Raw genomic sequence first — 20,741 nt, forward strand, 5'->3', positions numbered from 1 at the left:
TCATATTTCAAGGTGTGATTTAGTTGAAACTATTGCATTCAATGACAATCATCTCATTTCATTGCCAGAGAGATTGACTAAATTCAGTTTGATGAATGGCTCTTTGGCCTTGTGTATTTGAGAGGGCCAGTCATCTATTGGTTTTCTTTCAGGGTGGATGTGGGGGTGGTCTCAAGCCACCTGGACAAGGGTCAAAGGGGTAGGCTATAGCCTGGGGTAGTGGCTTTAATTGACAGCTGTTTGAGACCTTTTGGGGAGTAGACGGGGTCATTATTTGGATGTAGTTTTCTGACAACTTGTGGTCAGACTTCTCATATTTCAGAATGGGGCCAGCCTACAATCAGTGTAAGTTTCTTTTTCAGTGTCAGCCACTACAGATTTTGCAGTCAGCAGCTGCTAAGGGTGTTTGTTTTAAAAGTTCTGGGGCCGGATCAACAGAGGTAAGCTAGCTTTCAAACAGCCTGTTTTACAAAAAAAGCATACATTCATATGGATCCTTTAATATAGGAAAACACCCAAAGGGTTTATCTGTAAGAAGTAAGTTAATAATTTAAAATCTGTGCTTGGACAGAAAGCAAGGAGCATCTTTAATACTTTTATTTGTTGATGAAGCTACAGAAATATACATTTCCATTTATTCTGCTTGCTGTTCAGATATATGTTAAAAAAAACCACATCTTGGTTTAAAAGCCTGAAGCTTTGATCTAATAACTACAGATTTCCATACTGCCCTTTAAAGAGCAGAGAATCATGTGACAATACATGATACGTTCCAATTGTTGGCATACAGACAAGAGTTGTCCCGTGGATCTCTATCATTTACCTACCTATTTGGCAGAAAAGGTGCATTCTGGATTGTAGGGTACTGGCGCTCCATTTGCAGGAGTGATCAATGACACAACTGGAGAAAGTGTCTCATTGCAATAACTCAAATGTTAGATGTCTAATATTGCAGTCTTTCACCTATGCGTGTTTGCTTCTCAGTGGGTTTGGAGGAATATTGACATGGCTCATTTTGATAAGAGGAGTTTTTTTCTGCAATATATTTATCTTTTGCAGTACAGTATTCAAGTTAAATGCAAATTATCCTTTTAGCATGCCACACTAACTACATTCAGTTGATCAAAGAATAGAGTATTTTCTGTCATAAATTGATAGCTCCACAAATTAAGCATTTGAAATGTGAATGCGGCACTATTGGCTTTCTGTAGTAATAATGCTGGGAATTAGTAATGCAAGGTCCACATGGGCACAATCTGCATATATTGTGTATGTTCTGATATAGCTGATCTGATCTCTGTAAGGAAGCAACACTGCCACATAGATTAAAGATTAAGGTTTGGTGAACCGCTCAATACAAAATTACCACTTAAAACAACTTTGAAACGCTTGTGGTTTGCTGCTTTTTTAAAAAGAAACCTATTTCAAACCAGAATTTACAGCGGATGAACTTCCTTTAGTGACCATGAACAGTGAATTACACGTGTAGATGGGAACCTTGAGTTCTTGAATGCAATCTGAATTTTTTGGATGACGGAAAGAAGGATTCTAAATGTTGTATTATTTAATCACTGCAATTGTTGTACAAATTTTTTTTACAGCTTTCTGGAAGACTTTTCAATACTGGCATTAGCACATGTGTTTTCTAGAAACTGAGGCACTGTAGAGCAGAATATTTTGACCAGAAGCAATGTTCAAATCCAGTTTCGGGGGAAAATTCACTCTCTTGTTACTTAAGGGCTCTAAGCTGAGAATTTGTAGCAGTCAAAACTCAATGCTCGATGCAAATAATTCTCAAATAATACAATCTCATTCAAAGTAATTAAGGAAAACTCTTGATAGGAAATGAAAATAGCAAGTCAGTGCAGTAAGACACCTGTAATGTCATTTACTTTCAAGGAACATTTTAAGCCTGTCTGAAGGGAGATTACAATTGCACCATAACTTCATGCTGTCACTGGGGGCAAACAGTGCTTTATAAATTAAAAATGTAGGTTCATATTATAACTTGGCTCCTCCATTTAATTTATAGCCATATAAGGATAGAACGCAATGATAAATATAGGCTGTTATTGATCCATGTGGAACTTTACTTGACCAATTAAATGTTAAATTTCCTGTTAAAGAGCACAGGAAATTCCTGTCTTTTTAATTTCTGCATTGCATGGTGATGTATTTTTGCCAGTCTACAGTACATGAATGGTTTTTCTCGAACTGTTTCCAGCGCTTTAAGGCAAAGATGGAATGTGCTGATAATTTCATTATCATGTCTGCAACTGTGTAAAATGTTATTTTTATGCCACACCCAGGAACCGTCTCTAGCTTCATGGTTTTAAAGTAACTGCAGAGGCTGATAAACTGATTATAAGCATATAGATATCTTAATAGTCATCTAGCTATGTTCAGGCAGAAACCACAGACGCATGCTGGCTCCCAAAGTTCCATTCTTTGAAGCGTGACTGGGTAGCACATTGGCTAGCTCTTGATTTAGGAACACTATTTTTGTCTTCCTAGCAACTATCAGATGTAAAATCTCCTGCCAAAACCATTTTGCCACCAAAGAATATGGTTTGTAACATTCTCAGCATTTATTATTTGTAGAGGACAAATCAAAGCTGTCAATTTTTTAAAAATCTAGCTATTTGCCTCTTGTTTGCCACTATGGTGAAATTAAACCATCTTGTAAATTTGGAGCAAAAACAAAAATACCTGGAAAAACTCAGCAGCTCTGGCAGCATCTGCGGAGAGGAGCACAGTTAACGTTTCGAGTCCGAATGACCCTTCAACAGAACTAACAATAAATTTGGAGTTCTGGTTAGATCATGGTAGGCCATCTTCTAGAATTTGAGATGTTGGGTTAACATGACCAGCACTAACTTTGCCCATCTTCCTTCAATTAGCTTAATTGGTACTTGTTTTGTACCTTTCTCATTTTGGAGTAATTGCTTAGGTGGGGTTAATGGACAGAAGGGCGTTGTAAAAAGCAGTTAAACTTTCCTCTAAGACTTTAGTTATTGCATATCTTTTTATTTATTACAATATCAATTGACCACAATAATGAAATGAATTTGTTGGACATACATGATTTCAGAGTTCCATAATTTCAATTCATCAAATGCCAAATTAGTCAGATCTTTAAACAACAGTTTTCATTTCCATAGCATCTTTAATAGAGAAATGTGTTGTTAGGAAATAGAGATAGTTTAAGTAAGTTATATTTGTGGGTATTAGGAATGAGTTTTAGCTTTAATGTTTAAGTTTGATTTGTATTTCTATATCTGTGTGTTACAAAAAGGTCAAATTGAGTTTTAGTTTCACTTTAAAAAGTGCCTACATTTCTAAAGAGTTTTACAACTGTTGCAGCTAAGTTAAACAAACAAGAGTAGAGAAACTGGGTTGTTGCCTAGCAACAGGTGTCCAGAGAGGCAGGTCCCCCCAACAGACACATACACACAATAAACTAGAAACAGCAGTTTGATTTAGAAGCCGTTAGCATTCAGTTGGTTTTGAAGAGAGCTGCCAGAAAAGACTGGAGCTAAGGGGACAGAAAGCCAGCCCCAAACTAAAGAAAAGACTCCAAAATCCAGGTGGTGGAACAGGAGAAAGTCCCAAGCAGACCTTCTAGTCAAAGGAAAGACAGGAACCTGGAAAAGGTCCTGTTAAGTGAAGTTAAGAGTGAGGGGCAGAGAGAAAGGCCCCGAGCTTCAGAGCTAAAGAGACAAAAGCTGCAAAAAGCAGATTTAAAGTGAGAACAGCTTGCTAGAGGTAGGAAGGTCCAAAGAGACGGCTGAAGGTCTGTAACCCTTTGCTATGGGCATGTGAAGCAGTGGTGTACTGTTGACAGCTGAGTCAGTAAGAGAGAGTGCTTGGAAGACAGCTTGAATGCATGTGGTGACCCAGGGGAGTGGAAGTTCGGAATGAGAGTTTGAAACCCTGGAGGTGAGCCCTTGCGGAAGGCGTCGGAGAGAAAGCGTCAGTTTGGGAGAAGATTTCAAAGCGAGGTCTTGGAGAGTGAAGATTGGAAACCCTCGTGTGAAAGACTGAGTTCAGTGAGACTGGTTGGCTCACGATGTAACAGGCACCTGGGGGGAGTTGAGGACAAATCCATAGCATCTGTGTGGGATGGCATCTGTCACTTGGTTTCAGAGTGTGGTGTGTCTGGCCACAGGTCACAATTGGTTTACACGGACTGTGTACTTACTGTGAACATTAGAGTATAAGATAGCTTAGTAACTTGTGTTATCCTTACAAATCTGTATATACCTGTAAAAGGTATAGTTGTGCGTGAAGGAGTATAGTAACATAGTCCATCTTTTCTTGTCAAATAAACACTTTATTCTTTTGTAAAAGCTCATTAGCTGACTCCGATGACTCTGTTCAGTAGCCACTCTCCACATATCTAAACAAACAAATAAAAGCCAGGATCTATCAAGCTGGGTTCCACCCTGAGATGAGTAGTAACCTTAGCTGGGGATTATAACAGTGTGCTAAGTGGTTTCACAGAGATGGAATCAGAAAAGAATGGATGCAGCTAGAGAAAGAAATATGAGATTGGGGTGGGGTGGGGGTGGGGGGGTGACTAAAAGTTTGGACAAAGAGGTGGATTTCAAGAATGTCCTTAAACCTTCATCCTCATCTTCTCCTTTTATGGAGGGAACTCCAAGGCATTTGATCCAGTAGATAGGAAACAAACCAAATCTAGGTCCCTCAAAAGGAAAATGCAACAAGTTTGTCACTTTTGCTCTATCAACAATATATTGGTCGGCATCATAAAGGATGGTCTTGGAGCATTTTGGGTACTTTTGAAAGAATCTAATGCACACTGTTTGCCTCATTAGCTGCTGAGGTTCTTCCACTTGCAGTATTATAACTCTACACAGCCCGATGGGACTTGAATATACCGATTGGAAAGTAGAAGGGGCAGCAAGTAGAAGGGCTCCAGTTATGTTTTGCTATTATTGATGTTGCATTTTAAACTTGAGCAGAGTATTTACCACTCCTTTTAACTGGAATTCGCACCCTATACAATCAGCAGTGTGTTTTCACCTATCTACTATGTAAGTAAATAATAATGAGATCGAGGGATTATACAGAGAAACCTCACTAGTATACATCAACTTACTGGCAAGTATGACTTGCTACTTTTAGATTGTCCTCTTTGCAAAGATTGAATTTAGGAAGAACAAACTTATTCATAATTCGGATGCCCCAAAATGCTTCACAACAAATTAATTATCAAATTGTAGCCACTGAGGCAAACATTATGTACACAGCAAGTTCCATAACAAGCAATGAGATGAATGACCAGTTAACCTGTTTTGGAGGTGTTGATGAGAGATAAATGTTAACCAGGGCTAGGAGAACTCCTTACTTTTTGGAAAACGTAGATGGGATCGTTCATATCTAGTTGAATGAATATAGTGACACCACATGTCCCAGCCAGAATTATGCTGATTGGTACCTTCCCTTGTCAGTCACATCTGAAGACTGCACTGCTGTAAGTGACAGGGATTGACTTTATCCATATAATTTTTAATTATCTAACTGTCTTCCAATCATGCCAATTTGATGGAGAAATAATCCTGTTGTTATTAGAAAGCCCCTTCTGTAACCCTGCTCCACCTCCAAATCCTTGGCTGACACAATGGTGTCAATACTCAAGTTGGATTATGAACACATATTCTAAAGGTAGGAAATTACTTGCAACCTGCCTCTCTCTTTCTCTCTCTCTTTCTCTCTCTCTTTCTCTCTCTCTTTCTCTCTCTCTCTCTCTCTCTGTCTCTCTCTCTGTCTCTCTCTCTGTCTCTCTCTCTGTCTCTCTCTCTGTCTCTCTCTCTGTCTCTCTCTCTGTCTCTCTCTCTGTCTCTCTCTCTGTCTCTCTCTCTGTCTCTCTCTGTCTATCACGGCTAACTGAATTCAGCAATTAGTAGTCTGAAACAGTTTTAGCTTCAGTTGGTGATGAGTATGATGCATAGCTTTGCACTTGGATATCTGGTTCATTAAAGAGACTGGCATTTTGCAAAATCCTTCTTGCAGGCAATTGTCCATTATATGGGCTCTCACTTTTGGAAGCCCTTACCTAGAGCTTGGGACTTAAGCACGTGCTCATGTATTCAAGATTCACATATCAAGAGGCAACTAATCGCTGTTGGAGCTCTGCACTTTAGTTAATTAAGTCAATGTTCGAGTGATTTGCATGTGTCCATATGTTGGTCAGGAAAATAGTGGCCATTCACTCAGTGTTGTGCTGCTATCATGTAATTAGGGATAAGTTCCTAGCAACTAACAATCATCTCTGAATGCTGTGAAATGCAGTCTACACCGAAGCAAAATTGCAACTGCCTGTTTCTGAGCGCAAACACAGATAACTTAAAGAAAAGAACGTTCTACCCCCACAGCCTAACACGATAACATGACATACTTTGGGATGTCCTCGAACAGAAATGTAAATTGATTATTTTACCTTCAACATAACTCTTTGTTGATATTAGATTGTAGAATCAATTTATATTGCCAAATGGAGTTTACAACCCTCTTTTCAGAATTTCTAGCACTTGACTTCTATGGAGAGAACAGTAGACACTCTGGCTCTACCAAGCAGTCCAGAAATGGATCATCCATTGTTTAGTGTTTACACTTCTAACTGACTTTGAAGACTAACGTAGGTTAACTGTAATTAACTCCAGGCTTGTTTGAATTGCATTTCCATCAGTTATGTTTGCCAGTTTCTCAACTAGATGCCCTCATTTATCAGAATTACCTGGAAAAACTCAGCAGGTCTGGCAGCATCGGTGGAGAAGAAATCAGTTAACGTTTCGAGTCTTCATGACCCTTCGGCAGAACTGAGTATAGTCAGTATACTCAGTTCTGCCGAAGGGTCATGAAGACTCGAAACGTTAACTGATTTCTTCTCCACCGATGCTGCCAGACCTGCTGAGTTTTTCCAGGTAATTCTGTTTTTGTTTTGGATTTCCAGCATCCGCAGTAGCTTTTAGCTTTTTGTTTTTGCCCTCATTTATCTACAGTTAAATTTTGGTTTTAGGAATTAAAGTTTATATTCTAAAACATATGAATTATGAACAATTTATTTGCAACACAGTTGATCATACAAACATAAGAATTAGGAGCAGGGGTGGGCCGCTCGGCCTTTTGAGCCTGCTCTGCCATTCAATAAGATCATGGCTGATCTGACTGTAGCCTCCCACTTAACCCTGATAATCTTTCACCGCCTTGCTTATCAAGAATTTATCTACCTCTGCCTTGAAAACACTGAAAGACTCTGTTCCCACTGCCTCTTGAGGAAGGGAGTTCCAAAGACTCATTGCCCTCTAAGAGAAAAACTTGCTTCTCATCTCTGTCTTAAATGGGCAGCCCCTCATTTTTAAACAGTGACCCCTAGTTCTAGATTCTCCCACAAGAGGAAACATCCTCTCCACATCCATTCTGTCAAGACCCCTGAGAATCTTATGTTTCAATCAAGTCACCTTACTCTCCTAAACTTCAGCAGATACAAGCTTAGCCTGTTCAATCTTTACTCAAAGCAACCCGCCCATTACTGGTATTAGTTTAGTAAACCACCTCTGAACTACTTCTAATGCATTTATATCCTTCCTTAAATAAAGAGGCCAATATTATACACAGTATCCCAGATGTGGTCTCTCCAGCATTCTGTACAACTGAAGCATAATCTCCCTACTTTTGCAATCGATTCCCCTTGCAATAAATGATAACATTCTGTTAGCTTTCCTAATTACATGTACCTGCATGCTAGCCTTTTGTGATTCATGCACTTGGACACCCAGTTCCCTCTGAATCTCAGAGCTCTGCAATCTCTCACCATTTAGATAATATGCTTTTTTTATTCAGCCTGCAAAAAAATGGACAATTTCTCATTTTCCCACATTATACTCCATTTGCAAGATCTGTGCCCAGTCACTTAACCTATCTATGCCCCCTTGTAGCCTTATGTCCTCTTCACAGCTTACTTCCCTACCTATCTTTGTATCATCAGCAAATTTAGCAACCATGCCTTCTGTCCCTTCATCCAACTCATTTATATAAATTGTAAAAAGTTGAGGCCCCAGCACTGATCCCTGTGGCACACCACTCATTACATCCCGCCGACCAGAAAAAGACCTATTTATGAATACCGCGTTTTCTGTTAGCCAATTTTTTATCCATGCATTTACCCCGCCCACCACACCATGAGTTTTTATTTTCCACAATAGCCTTTGATGTGGCACCTTATCAAATGCCTTCTGGAAATCTAAATGCAGTATATCCATCAGTTCCCCTTTGTCCACAGCACATGCGACTCCTTCAAAGAACTCCAATAAATTGGTTAAATACGACTTCCCTTTCACAAAGCCATGTTGACTCTGCCCGATTGCCTTGAATTTTTCTAAGTGCCCTGATGCAACATCCTCAGTAGCTTCTAACATTCTCCCTATGACAGAAATTAGGCTAACTGGTCTGTAGTTTCCTGCTTTTTGTCTCCTTCCATTTTTAGATAAATGAGTTACATTTGCTATTTTCCAATCTAATGGCACCTTCCCCAAATCCAGGGAATTTTGGAAAAATTAAAACCAACGTATCAACTATCTCACTAGCCACTTCTTTTAAGACTCTAGGATGAAGTCTGTCAGGACCTGGGGATTTGTCAGCCCACAGCTACAATAGTTTGCTAAGTACCACTTCGCTGGTGATTGCAATTTTCCTGAGTTCCTCCCTGCCTTTAATTTCCTGATTTACAGCTATTTCTGGGATGTTACTTGTGTCCTGTATAGTGAAGACTGATGCAAAATACCGATTCAATCCACCTGCCATCTCTTTATTTTCCAGTATTACTTCCCCAGGCTCACTTTCTTTAGGACCAATGCTCGCTTTGTTAATTCTTTTCTTATTTAAGTATTTATAGAAACTCTTATATATTTCTAGCTAGCTTTCTCTTGTATTCTAATTTTTTGTTCCTTAAATCTGTTAGACTTCCTTCTTTTTCTATCCAATTTTCTGACCTGCCATCCCTCTTTGCGCAGTTATATGCTTTAAGTTTGATATTGTCTTTAACTTTTTTAGTTAACCATGGATGGTGGAATTTTTCTTGTTAGAATGTACCTATTCTGTGTATTCTGAAATATCCCTTTAAATGCCTACCACTGCATCTCTATCTAATCCTTTAACCTCATCTGCCTGTTCACTTTAGCTCTGCTTTCATTCCCACATAATTGCCCTCCTTTAAGTTTTAAATACTAGCCTTCTGAGCTCTCGCTCTTGCTGCAGAGAACAGTGTCAATACCCCTCACTATACTACCCCTACTACCACTACATTCCGTTTTGTTCAACCACTTTGTTCAACCACTTTACTGTACAATGGTGCCAGGGTCAGTTTGCTCATCCACCCTGCAGCCCCCACTCTCATCCAAACAAGCTGAGAGAAACTCAAACCTATTGGACATTGCAATGGCTGAGGCTGCTGCACGCCTGCCTTCTGTGTCCCCCAGTCACACCCTTCTGACCCTAACCATTGACCAAATCAGACAACCCTATCCTAAGTGGTGTGACCGCCTCCTGGCACAAAGCATCCAGGTAACTTTCCCCCTCCCTGATGCGTCACAGTGTCTGCAGCTCAGCCTCCAGCTCAATGACTGAGCCGAAGCTCCTTGAGCCACAAACACTTAGTGCAGATGTGTTTGTCCTGAATCACACTGGCATCCAGGAGCTCCCCCATGCTGCAGCCTTGACACATCAGCTGTCCTGCCATCCTTAATGTGTTCTAATTAATTACTTAATTATGTTATTCATTTATTAATTTTCCTTATTTTTATATATTTTATTAGCCTTACCACCAATTTGTGTTCTTTTTAAACCTTGGGGATAGAATACACCTTAACCACTTAGCAGATACTCACCAAACAGTTTCTACCATGTAGTTGAGCACAAACCTTTTCCTATAGGAAAAGTTAGAAAAAGCAAAGGAGCACTTGCTTCCCCTCCTAACCTAACTCTCAAATCACCCAACTTCCATCACTTTGTTCAAAATTGCCCTCCGTGCTAGGTTGCACAGCGATGTTGATGTATCCTGCTGAAACTATTGAGTTAGCTCACCCCAGTTACAGAAAAACTGGATTAAGCTGCTTTCTTTAATTAGCTAACCTCAGCTGCACTTGCAGTAAAGCCTTGAAAACCCTGCGTAAGGCTGAGAAATTTAGAATTTAGAGAGTAAATTTCATTCAAATGCTAAATGCAAAAAAATTAGATTTTTACAAAGATCAACGCCCCCTTACTCACCCAAACTGCCAGCCATCAATGCTAGATCACACTGAAGTTGCACAGTGATAAGTTTTTCCTGTCCTTTTGGTCACTATCTGTCAAATAATTTGTTTGTTGGCTACTGATGGAGATTTTTCATTAAATTAGTCTGTGAAAATGTGTGCTACTATAGCAGTACGCTTTGAACACGTGAACAATCCAACAAAGCACATGCTGGCAAGTCAACCTACCATTAATATCTTTTCATTGGTATTTCGAAAGACTCGAGGTACTGGTTAATTATTGCCAATTGAAGTATTATCAAACCAGAAGCTGCGACTTTGGATTAGCTGTCCTCCATCTGTTTCTGGCTATTGGGTCAAGCTGATATAGTGGCACACATTCTCACAGCCTAACTTAATGAAAAATCTCCATCAGTAGCCAACAAGCAAATTATTTGACAGATAGTGACCAAAAGGATAGGAAAAACTTATCACTGCGCAACTACTTGTAAAGGAACTCGTCTTCAGCTGATCCCAGCAGTTAGACTGAGGATCATTGCAGATGGCATGATCTTCAAGGAAGGCTCAAGTACTCATGGAAAGGTAATCAAACACTGAGCCCAACTCCAGTATCCTATTTGAGAAGGACAGTTACATAACACAACTCTGCATAAGGTAGTCATTGAAACATATGTTTTCGGGTCTCCTGAAATCAGAAGTTCCTCTTAATCGGCACCTCTAGAATCAGTTAAATTGAGCAAAGTTGAGCATTTGCATTAGTAAGATCCTCCCAGTAGATATCCTAGCCCTGATAACCATGGAACTTGAGTTCAAAAAGATGTAATTAAAGAATTAGTTGCTTTGAGTTTTGAATTCAACTGTTTTGTGAACCAGTGTCCAAGTTTAATGCAGCAAGGTTCCCCCAGTGGATAAGTGGTAAGTACACCATGTGGTGTGCTGCATACAAACCAAAATGCCTGAAGTTTGATCATACGGTGATGCTGTATTAGTAAAATAAAAGCAATTGATTTTTGGTTCTCCCCTGAGTAATTGATGTAAGTGTGTCTTTCGTAATTCATGTAATTTTGTAATTCATGTAATTTTAAAACATTATATTGCACAACACTGCTTGTATGGTACCTTTAGAACTTAAGTAGTGATATATAATTAAGTCATTGAGCAAACTGATAAATGTCTGGGTTGGGTAGAGTGTATTTGTCTAAATTGAGGTCAATCTACCATAGCCATTGTACAACATCCAATATAACTGCCAACAAAGTGCATACAAGGCAGAATTTATTTATAGCATTGGTAAATAGTTCTGGGTTTTGCTTGGCACAAAAATTCAAATTTCCTGTGTTGCCTGGCAACACTACTAAATCCACTTTTAAGATCATTGAGATGGTGCTAACCTATCACCTAACCCATCACCTTTTAATTTCTGAAGCAAACCAAGGCAATCCTGCACATACTGGTACTTAGAGCCTGATGGGCACAAATTTTGATTGATTATATACAGCCATTTCCATTGTTAAAAATAATGTGCCTACCAGTAGTATAGCCCTCTGAACTGATCTAAAATTGTGTTTAGCAGTTCTGAAGCGCACTAGAAGGATATCCATGTGACTTCACATTTATTGCCCCATGAGCGTTGTTTTGAGATCAACTTAAGTAGATTGCTCTCGTCCAACCTGAGGTTTTGTGAATGAATCTTCCACACCCTTCCCTCTATTCTGTCCTTTGCGGAGTATAATTTGTGATCACTTTGGCTAAGAACTTTAATTTTGGAATTATTTTCTTTCCGAAGAGATTCAAATTGCTAGAAGACAATCTGCATTTAAATTAAACTTGTGTTGCTACCAATACATCACTGGTTTTAAGCACACACATGGTTAAAGTTAGCCAGGACCAAGGACTGTAGAAAATTTCAGGAGACTATGATAAAACTTAAGGTGCTTGGCTCTCCTTCCCGGCAGAAAGATTATGGGCTGTTGAGGATATATTGGCATTCCCTTTTGCTAAATCTGAAAATTTGTTTTAACAATGTTAGTGCACCTTTTATGAAAGTTTATGAAAACATTCTTCTCCACCTGCTGCTTCTGTTTCGGTTCCTCTGCCCCCAAACTTTCTTCCGAGAGTTTACACAGGCACTTTCTTCTTCTTCCCAATGCCCCCACCTACCTACTTCCCTGCCTACCTGTTCGTGCTGGCACTCTTTTTTTTCACATTTTTTCACCTTCTGCCCCATCCCACCCCTTTTCACAGTGGCAGTTTGTCTCATTCTACGAGTTCATACTGACACTTTTTTCCACCTATTCCCATATCAGTTCACACATCCAACCTTGGCAGTTGGTGCTTCTCTGCTTTTACCCAGCGCTGATGGCTCCTGATCTGGGAGATCAAACTGTGTTGCATGCTGTAGGCAGGAAATCCTGATTTGTGGAAACTATTTTCACAAAATTGGAAATTTTCACTGCGGCCTGTTGCACAGTTTGGTTGGAGAAGTAATTGCAGTAGGTACAACAGGTAACTGGGGGTTGGTCAGGATTGTGGCATTTTCCGCCGATTCAACAGCATACATGCCACTTTTCCTAGTTTCCTGCAAAATTCGTATACCACTTAAACTCCTGACATTGAGCAGAATTTTGTGGTCTGAGCACACCTGGTCAAAACACTCCAGCCCAATTTGTATTTGAAATGAATCCCTATGTGGCCCAGAGCTGTAAGATAATAATAGTTCAACAGCCTGTAATTTCTGTAATAAAAACAGAAAACGCTGGAAAAACTCAGCAGGTCTGTCAGTGTCTGTGGAGAGAGGAACAGATTTAACGTTTCAAGTCTGTAAGACCCTTCTGTAATTTCTGTACTTTGTCTGATGTTAAATTGTTGACTACAATCTTTATCTTCAACATGCTGTTACCATCATAAACTACGCAGAGGAGGTACATTATAGGATAGTTCAAAACAGTCCAATGATGTAATTGGGGTTCAGAAATGCTGTTACAATCGTTCTCATTAAATTTTTTATACTTTTTGCAAATCTTTGCAGTTATCACAATTGCAGGATATCAAATACCTATAGACCCCCAAGTAGGATATGTGGGCCAAACAACACTAAATGACATGCAAATTAAAGTGCCTGTCAAGCTTGATCCATATTTTAATTTCAAGGGGATGCATGTCTATTGTCTTTGCTTTGATAGGAACTATTTTGTATCTGAAACAGGTTACATGACCAATGTTTTACTTTTGCAGGCGGTTGGCTGGCAATGACCTGTCTTACATTCACCCAGAGGCTTTGTCGGATCTGTACCAACTGAAAGTTTTGTAAGTATTAGTCCGTTCTTTCCAGCTCAGAGATCTTTCAAAATACACATACATGCGAACATACAAATTAGGAGCAGAAATGGGCCATTCTCTACCCCAGAGGACTGTGGAAGCTCAGTCATTAACTATATTTAAAAGCAGTGATTGGCAGATTTCTAAATACAGTGACATAAAGGAATATGGGGATATTGTGGGAAAAACGCATTGAAGCGGATGATCAGCCATGATGTAATTGAATGGCAGATCAGGCTTGATGGACTAAATGGCCTACATCTGCTCCTACTTTCCCTTGTGTTTGCTTCACCATTCAATAAGATCATGCACTTTCCTGTCCATCCTCCTACACCTTTTGACTGCCTCGTCTATCAAGCATCTAACTCGGCCTTAAAATATTCAATGATCCTGCCTCAGCTGCTCTTTGGGGAAGAGAATTCAACAAACCAACGATCCTTAGATAAAAAAATTCTCCTCAACGCTACTTTAAGTGGGAGACCCCTTATTTTTAATACTGCCTGTACAAAAATGATCATCGATGCATAAAAATAGGTTGGGATGTGCGCCAAAAATGACCAAGTATAATAGTTTTAAAATGTTAATATTCCTAAATTAAATCTCATTTTTCAGATGAGTGGTATTGACAGTGTAGTGGGGTACAGTACTGTGGTTCATTGCTAATACTCCTTATACTTAGATCATGCTTTTCCACCTAGTGTATGAATTTGACCCACCTTCCACATTCCAATCCCTTGGGTGTGTAGAAGTGGCGTGTTCCCAAACTTCTATTGTATATTGTACTTTGGCTCCTAAAAGCTACAAGCAAATGCGATGTGGATTGACTTGTCTTCTAAACCAGTCTAATTAGCATAGTTTTCCTAACACATGCTGGCTGAGGTGGAAAACTCATCAAGGGTATAAACCTATCATTTTGGCGTGCCACACGTTCACTCATGAATATTTGTTGCTGCTGTACCGAGAAAGGAGAAATTAGGAATTATAATATTCAAAGCTCTGGCAGATTTGTTTGTTTTTGCACACAGTCATTAAGTGATACTTGATCATTTTCAACTACTAAATAGGCTGTTTAACATGAGCACTATTGACTACCTGAAATGTCTTCCTGGTCAGGAGCCAAAAATGAAATTTTTAACTCTAAATAAATTCTGTAAATGCATCTCTTTTTCCAAGATTTCAAACTGGACAAAATATATGTTCTCTGCAAATGTGTTATGATTGTGTGGCAGGTTAAAGATAGCTCAAAGTGAATTATAATTTTCTAAACCATCTGAGGGGCTGATTTTTATTATGAATGTCACCTAAGCCCCACGATTGGATTCATGCGTTCGTCACTTTTTCGCTATTAGCAGTTTAAAGTGAGTTTTCTTTGAAAATTGATTTTCTTATCATTAAATTTAAGCATCTTGAATTATTTTCTAATCCCATGAGAAGTTTTGTGTACCAAAGGAAAGATTGAATCACTTCGCTTATGAGTAATGTAAATATGTACCAGTTTGTACATATCAAGAATTTTTTGGGAGTTGAGGTGGGGGAAGGAAGAGATATGACATATTATTATAAAATACTTAAGCAGCTTATTTAGTTCCCTCAAATTTAGATTTGCAGCATGCATGGAAAGAGGCTGAACCTGTCTGTTGTGGCCAGAAGATAAATTCTCTTTATTTTCTGTACTTCAATAATCACCAGGGTCAATGTTGAGATAATTCAATTCATGATGCAATTGTCTGTAGCTGTGTCCAATTATGTTACCTAATAGGCAGGAAAGAGTGCATGGTGCAGCTTGTGACAACCTGTTTCACCCATGTGGTTAAAAACGTTCATTTGTTTGTGCGAATACTTAAGGTGTGTTCGGCTGGCTGCCCAGCAAGATTATACTTGCGTCTGCAGATGTTGTAACTTATTTTCTTTAGTCTGTTTGTGTTTTTCCTTGTTTGCAATTCAAACATAATGGCATGGTCTCTGAAAATCTTCTAAAGTTTAGTGCCGTTCAGAGCATGTTACATAAAAATAAATGAACAGAGCATGTTACATAAAAGTAGATGAAGTTACAACATGGAAACAGGCTTTACATAAGGTATACAGCACAGAAACAGGCCATTCGGCCCAACCAGTCCATGCCAGTGTTTATGCTCTGCTTGAAAGTCCATCCATCTTTTCTCATCTAAATCGATCATTGTAACCATCTATTGCCTTTTCCCTCAAATGCATGTCTAGCTTTCCCTTAAATACCATATGCTTCAACCATTAACTGAGGTAGCTAGTTCCACATTCTCACCACTCTTTAGGTAAAGAAGTTTATTGTGAATTCCCCATTTGATTTCATGACTTCCTTATATTGATGGCCTATAGTTATGTTCTTCCCCACAAGAGGAAACTCTGTATCCATTTTATCAAAACCTTTTGTAATTTTAAAGACCCCTATTGGGTCACCCCTCAGCATTCATTTTTCATGAGAGGAGGCTCAGCCAGTTAATCCTTTCCTGATATGTACAGCCACAAATTTCAGGTTTCTATTAACACTGCTTCAATTCTGGTACCTACAAGACAATAAACACAGCAAATTAATTTCAATATAGCTAAGTGAGAGGTGGTACATTTTGGTAGGAGCAAAAAGGAGGCCACATACTCTTTGGAAAATAAGAGTTTGAATGGGCTAGAGGAATAAGGGGGTCTAGAGGTACATTCGTAAATCATTAAAGGTGGCACTGCAGGTTAACAAACCTATTAAAAATGCAAACAAAACAATGGGGTTCATTTCAAAACAAATAGAAATGAAAAGTAGAGAAATGACTTTAAACTTACATAGAATTTTGGTTAGACCACAATGAAGTGGTCAGTTTTGGTCTCCATATTACCAAAGGGATATAGAGGCACTGGAATAGATGCAAAAAAGATTTACAAGGATGCTGCCAGAACTGAAAGGTTATGTGAAAGACTGAGTAGGTTTTGGCTCTTTTCTCTCAAAAAGGGCAAGCTGAGAGATGACTTGAAAGAAATCTTTAAAATTATGGAGGGGTTTGATAGGGAAGATATAGAGATGCTCCTCTATATTATTTCATTATTATTTCTCAACTCTAAAGCCAACTAATATAAAAGCAAAGAACTGCGGATGCTGGAAATCCAAAACAAAAACAGAAACAGAAATATCTGGAAAAACTCAGCAGGTCTGGCAGCATCGGCGGAGAAGAGCACAGTTGACGTTTTGAGTCCTCATGACCCTTCAAGACCTGCTGAGTTTTTCTAAAGCCAACTGCTTCAAACTAATCAGATATCTTACTAGGTGCATCAGCATTTGCCATTATGAATCGCATTTACCTGCCCTGCTCTCATATCCTTTTATCACCATTTTCTGCATTTGCCTATCCAATCTAATCTTAAATGTTGTCATAGATTCTGCCTCAGCCATTAACCCTGAAAGTGAATTCGCAGCTTCACAAATCTTTTTTTAATTCGTTCATGGGATGTTGGCATCGCTGGCTAAGCCAGGATTTATTGCCTATCCCTAACTGTCCTTGGTCAGAGAGCAGTTAAGAGTCAACCACATTGCTATGGGTCTGGAGTCACATGTTGGCCAGACCAGGTAAGGATGGCAGATTTCCTTCCCTAAAGGACATTAGTGAACCAAATGCATAAAAGAATTTTCTTTTACTCTCTTCTAAATGTCTTGCCTCTCAATCTCATATCTAATAGTAATTGTCCCTCATTCTAGGCCCAAATACTGGAAAGAGTCTGCTCCTACCTACCTGTCCAATTGTTTTACAATCTTAAATAGTACTCATGTTATTGTACTTGGTTGGATGAAGAAGACCTGAAAATGACAGAAAAAGCCAAAGGAAGACTTTGCCTTGCTATGCTGAGTAGATGTACTTTAATTTCAAACAAAACGTAACTCAAAATAAGAAGTAATTGTGTGTTTTTCTGCCTTCAGAAATGTGGAAAGAAATTTGAATTATATATTTGGTATTTTATAATCATGAAATTTCCATATATTTTTGGTCAAAAATGCTTTAAACTGAAGATGTTGCTGAAATACTTTTGACATCTTGTAGTTGAACCTATTTTCTTTTGTCAATTTTAAACATTATGATTTAGAAATAAAATGTATGTTATTATGCTGCTTCTTGGAATCCATATTGGAATAGTCCAATTGTTTGGAGTTTTGATGCCAAGATGCTGATTTGCCAAATGTTAAGGAGAGAATAATAGATCACTGTGAGAATAAAGCAGTTAAGCTAAAAATTCCAAATATGGTGACAATGACCTTTTGGTAAATTGGGGTGTTGGTTTGCTTTAGGACAGAATCAGCATATATAGGTGTAAAGTGATTGGCCACAGTGTTCTTGAATAAATCCAAGTTATACATCATCCTTACTTTACGTTGACAATGGCTTTAGCAAGCTGTGTTTTTGTGGAAAATGGCTAAGCCCTGTAACAGTTCTTGATTTCAAATCCTTGCTTATAGAAGGGCAGTGCTTTAGTTTTTTTTCAAAAAAATGTCAATAATACAGCTGTTAAACATGTCTAAGTTTCAGAGGCAGGTTAAGATAATTTCTCTTTGTTGGGGTGCGGAATGAGGAGTAGGTGTGTTCGTAGAGTGAAACCTTTGAGGCCGGCTCTTCAGGGAGAAGCAGATTTCCATTTTGAATGATCCCTTCCTAGGACACATTGAAAAATACTGTGGCGTGCATAAATTTGTTTGTTTTCTTCTAGGCTGTGCTCCAAGGGAGCTGCAGGCTATGTAGGTCAAGGGGATATTGTGACTTTTGTGCAGAAAACAAGTTTTCCTAACATGCTTGTAATTTAGATATATTGTATTTTCCTTTTGGAGTTTTTACTCTTGTACTGTCAGAGTTGTAATGCATTGCAATTTCAGTAGGGCCAACAAAGAAAGATAATATTGTTAACAGTATAATAGATCATCTGTTGAAAAGCCAGAGCTTTTTTTTTGATAGTCAAAATATTTTTGGATTCAGATTGCTTGATGAATATTGTTTCACGGAAATAAATATTAAATACCGTCTAGTAATCAGAACTGTATCACCACTTTTAAATACCTTTTAAAAGTAATTTTTAAATTAAAGAGCATTGATTGTTATCTGCTGGAAAGTGAGTGTAGATGATAGGCAAGAGCAATATTGATTGGGCTTAGCGATGATATCCACTGTGGTCGAATAAACTGCCAACACTCAGTGTCTGGGATTCCGTGGGAAGAATGGACACTTGGACGAGGGCCAGAGAGCTGCTGGAACTTGTGTAACTGGTGTCCCAGCATAGTTTGGGAAAAGAGAAGGGATGAATAGCTTTGATTAACTTAATTTTGAATTGCATCACATGCCACTAGGTAGTTTTTAGCTTTTTGGGGACAGAACCACAGTGGTATTGAATTTCTGTACTGATATACTATCAAATCTCAATAAGAATTCTTAAATGTCAGATGTGTGTCATAATTATATTTTGGATTGTGAAATATATTGGATTATTTGGAGAAAAAAACTCAGTGCCAAATGCGAATTATATTAGCTTTGCTCTATCAGTTTAATTTGGTTTGCTTTTCGTCTTTTGAAGTTTATGTAAAGCAGTGTTCAAGTTAAAACAAAAAGCTAAAAGCTACTGCGGATGCTGGAAATCCAAAACAAAAACAGAGTTACCTGGAAAAACTCAGCAGGTCTGGCAGCATCGGTGGAGAAGAAATCAGTTAACGTTTCGAGTCTTCATGACCCTTCGGCGCCGAAGGGTCATGAAGACTCGAAACGTTAACTGATTTCTTCTCCACCGATGCTGCCAGACCTGCTGAGTTTTTCCAGGTAATTCTGTTTTTGTTTTCAAGTTAAAACAATTCAGCGTGAGGTATTTGTTGGGGTATTTCACACTTTCATCGTTTTTTAAGCTTTCACAATCAGTCAAAGGAACGTTTGTTGCCAAGCTATTAATTTTCTTTACATTGAATTTATTAAAGGCTTCTCTGCATAATTAGTATTTAAATACTTCTATTTTTTGTGCAGCATTAGTGAATTTATGTAGCCAGCATGTAGAAAATGTTGAGAGGATCAAGAATTTTATGCTTTTTTGTTTTTACTCCAGATATTTTTATTCTGTTCCGTGCCCTATAGCCCTCCTGTTGATGATCCTCCACTCTCTTTGACCCAGCCACACCTTTTGTTGACCACTATTGACTGTGAATTGCTTCGGGCACTCCTGAGGTTCTTAAAGGTGTTATATGAGCCTGTGGATCAAATAGAAAACTCATTACTGTATATTGGCTACTGCTTATAGCACATGATCACCTTCAGTTTCAGAGAACTACTTGCATTTATATAGCACCTTTAGTGTGGTAAAATGTTCCAAGGTGTTTCACAGCAGCAATTTTGAAACAAAATTTAATACTGAGCCACATTCTTTTATTATTTTAATGGGATGTGGGCATTTGTGGCCCATCCCTAATTGGCCTTGAACTGAGAGGTTTGCCAGGCCATTTATTTAATTTAAATTCCACCAGTTTCCATGGTGGAATTTGAATCCAGGACCCCAGAGCATTAGCCTGGGCCTCTGGGCTACTAGTCCAGTGACATTACCACTATGTCACTGTCTCTCCCTAAAGGAGAGATGATCAAAAGCTTGTCAAAAGGGAGATTTTGAAGAGCATCTTAAAGGATGAGAGGGTGGAGAGGTTTAAGGAGGGAATCCCAGAGCTTTGGGCCTAGATAACTGAAGACACTGGTGACATTAGTGGAACAAGGAATATCCGGGGTGGGCAATGGAGGAGCAAAGAGATTTCAGAAGATTGTAGAGCTGCAGGAGGTTACTGAGATTTGGAGGGACTGTAGAATTAAGCATGGTGAAGGTAAAAACTCCCCCCCCCCCCACCCCTATTGAATGGTAAACGGATAAGTGAACAGGAAGCAAAAATGGAGCTTTACAGTGGTTAGATTTTTTTAACAACTTTTACCTGAGCGTTTGTTGCTAATTCTTGCAAAGACTTGGGTGTTTTGTCTCTCTTGGGGTTCAATGTGCTCTCATTTTAGCCAGATACATAGGTTCAGATTACTTTTCAGAATTTGGCCATGACCGATAAAACTTAAACATTTGTTCAATTCAAAAAAAAAAGTTGCTAATCAAATACACACACACACACACACACACACACAAAAT

At 38.8% G+C, this 20,741-nt stretch overlaps 1 protein-coding gene across 1 annotated transcript in view; it reads left to right on the plus strand.

The window, feature by feature from the left end:
* The window catches only part of lgr4 (leucine-rich repeat containing G protein-coupled receptor 4), a 134,004-nt gene that overhangs the window by 50,306 nt on the left and 62,957 nt on the right, over positions 1-20,741 (plus strand). The window contains exon 3 of the mRNA XM_078549547.1: positions 13,506-13,577. Coding sequence (XP_078405673.1) covers positions 13,506-13,577 — 72 coding nt within the window. The remainder of the gene's footprint in view (positions 1-13,505; positions 13,578-20,741) is intronic.

This window comes from Cetorhinus maximus, chromosome 9, assembly GCF_964194155.1.
Source record: "Cetorhinus maximus chromosome 9, sCetMax3.hap1.1, whole genome shotgun sequence".
In the NCBI taxonomy this organism is placed as follows: domain Eukaryota; kingdom Metazoa; phylum Chordata; class Chondrichthyes; order Lamniformes; family Cetorhinidae; genus Cetorhinus; species Cetorhinus maximus.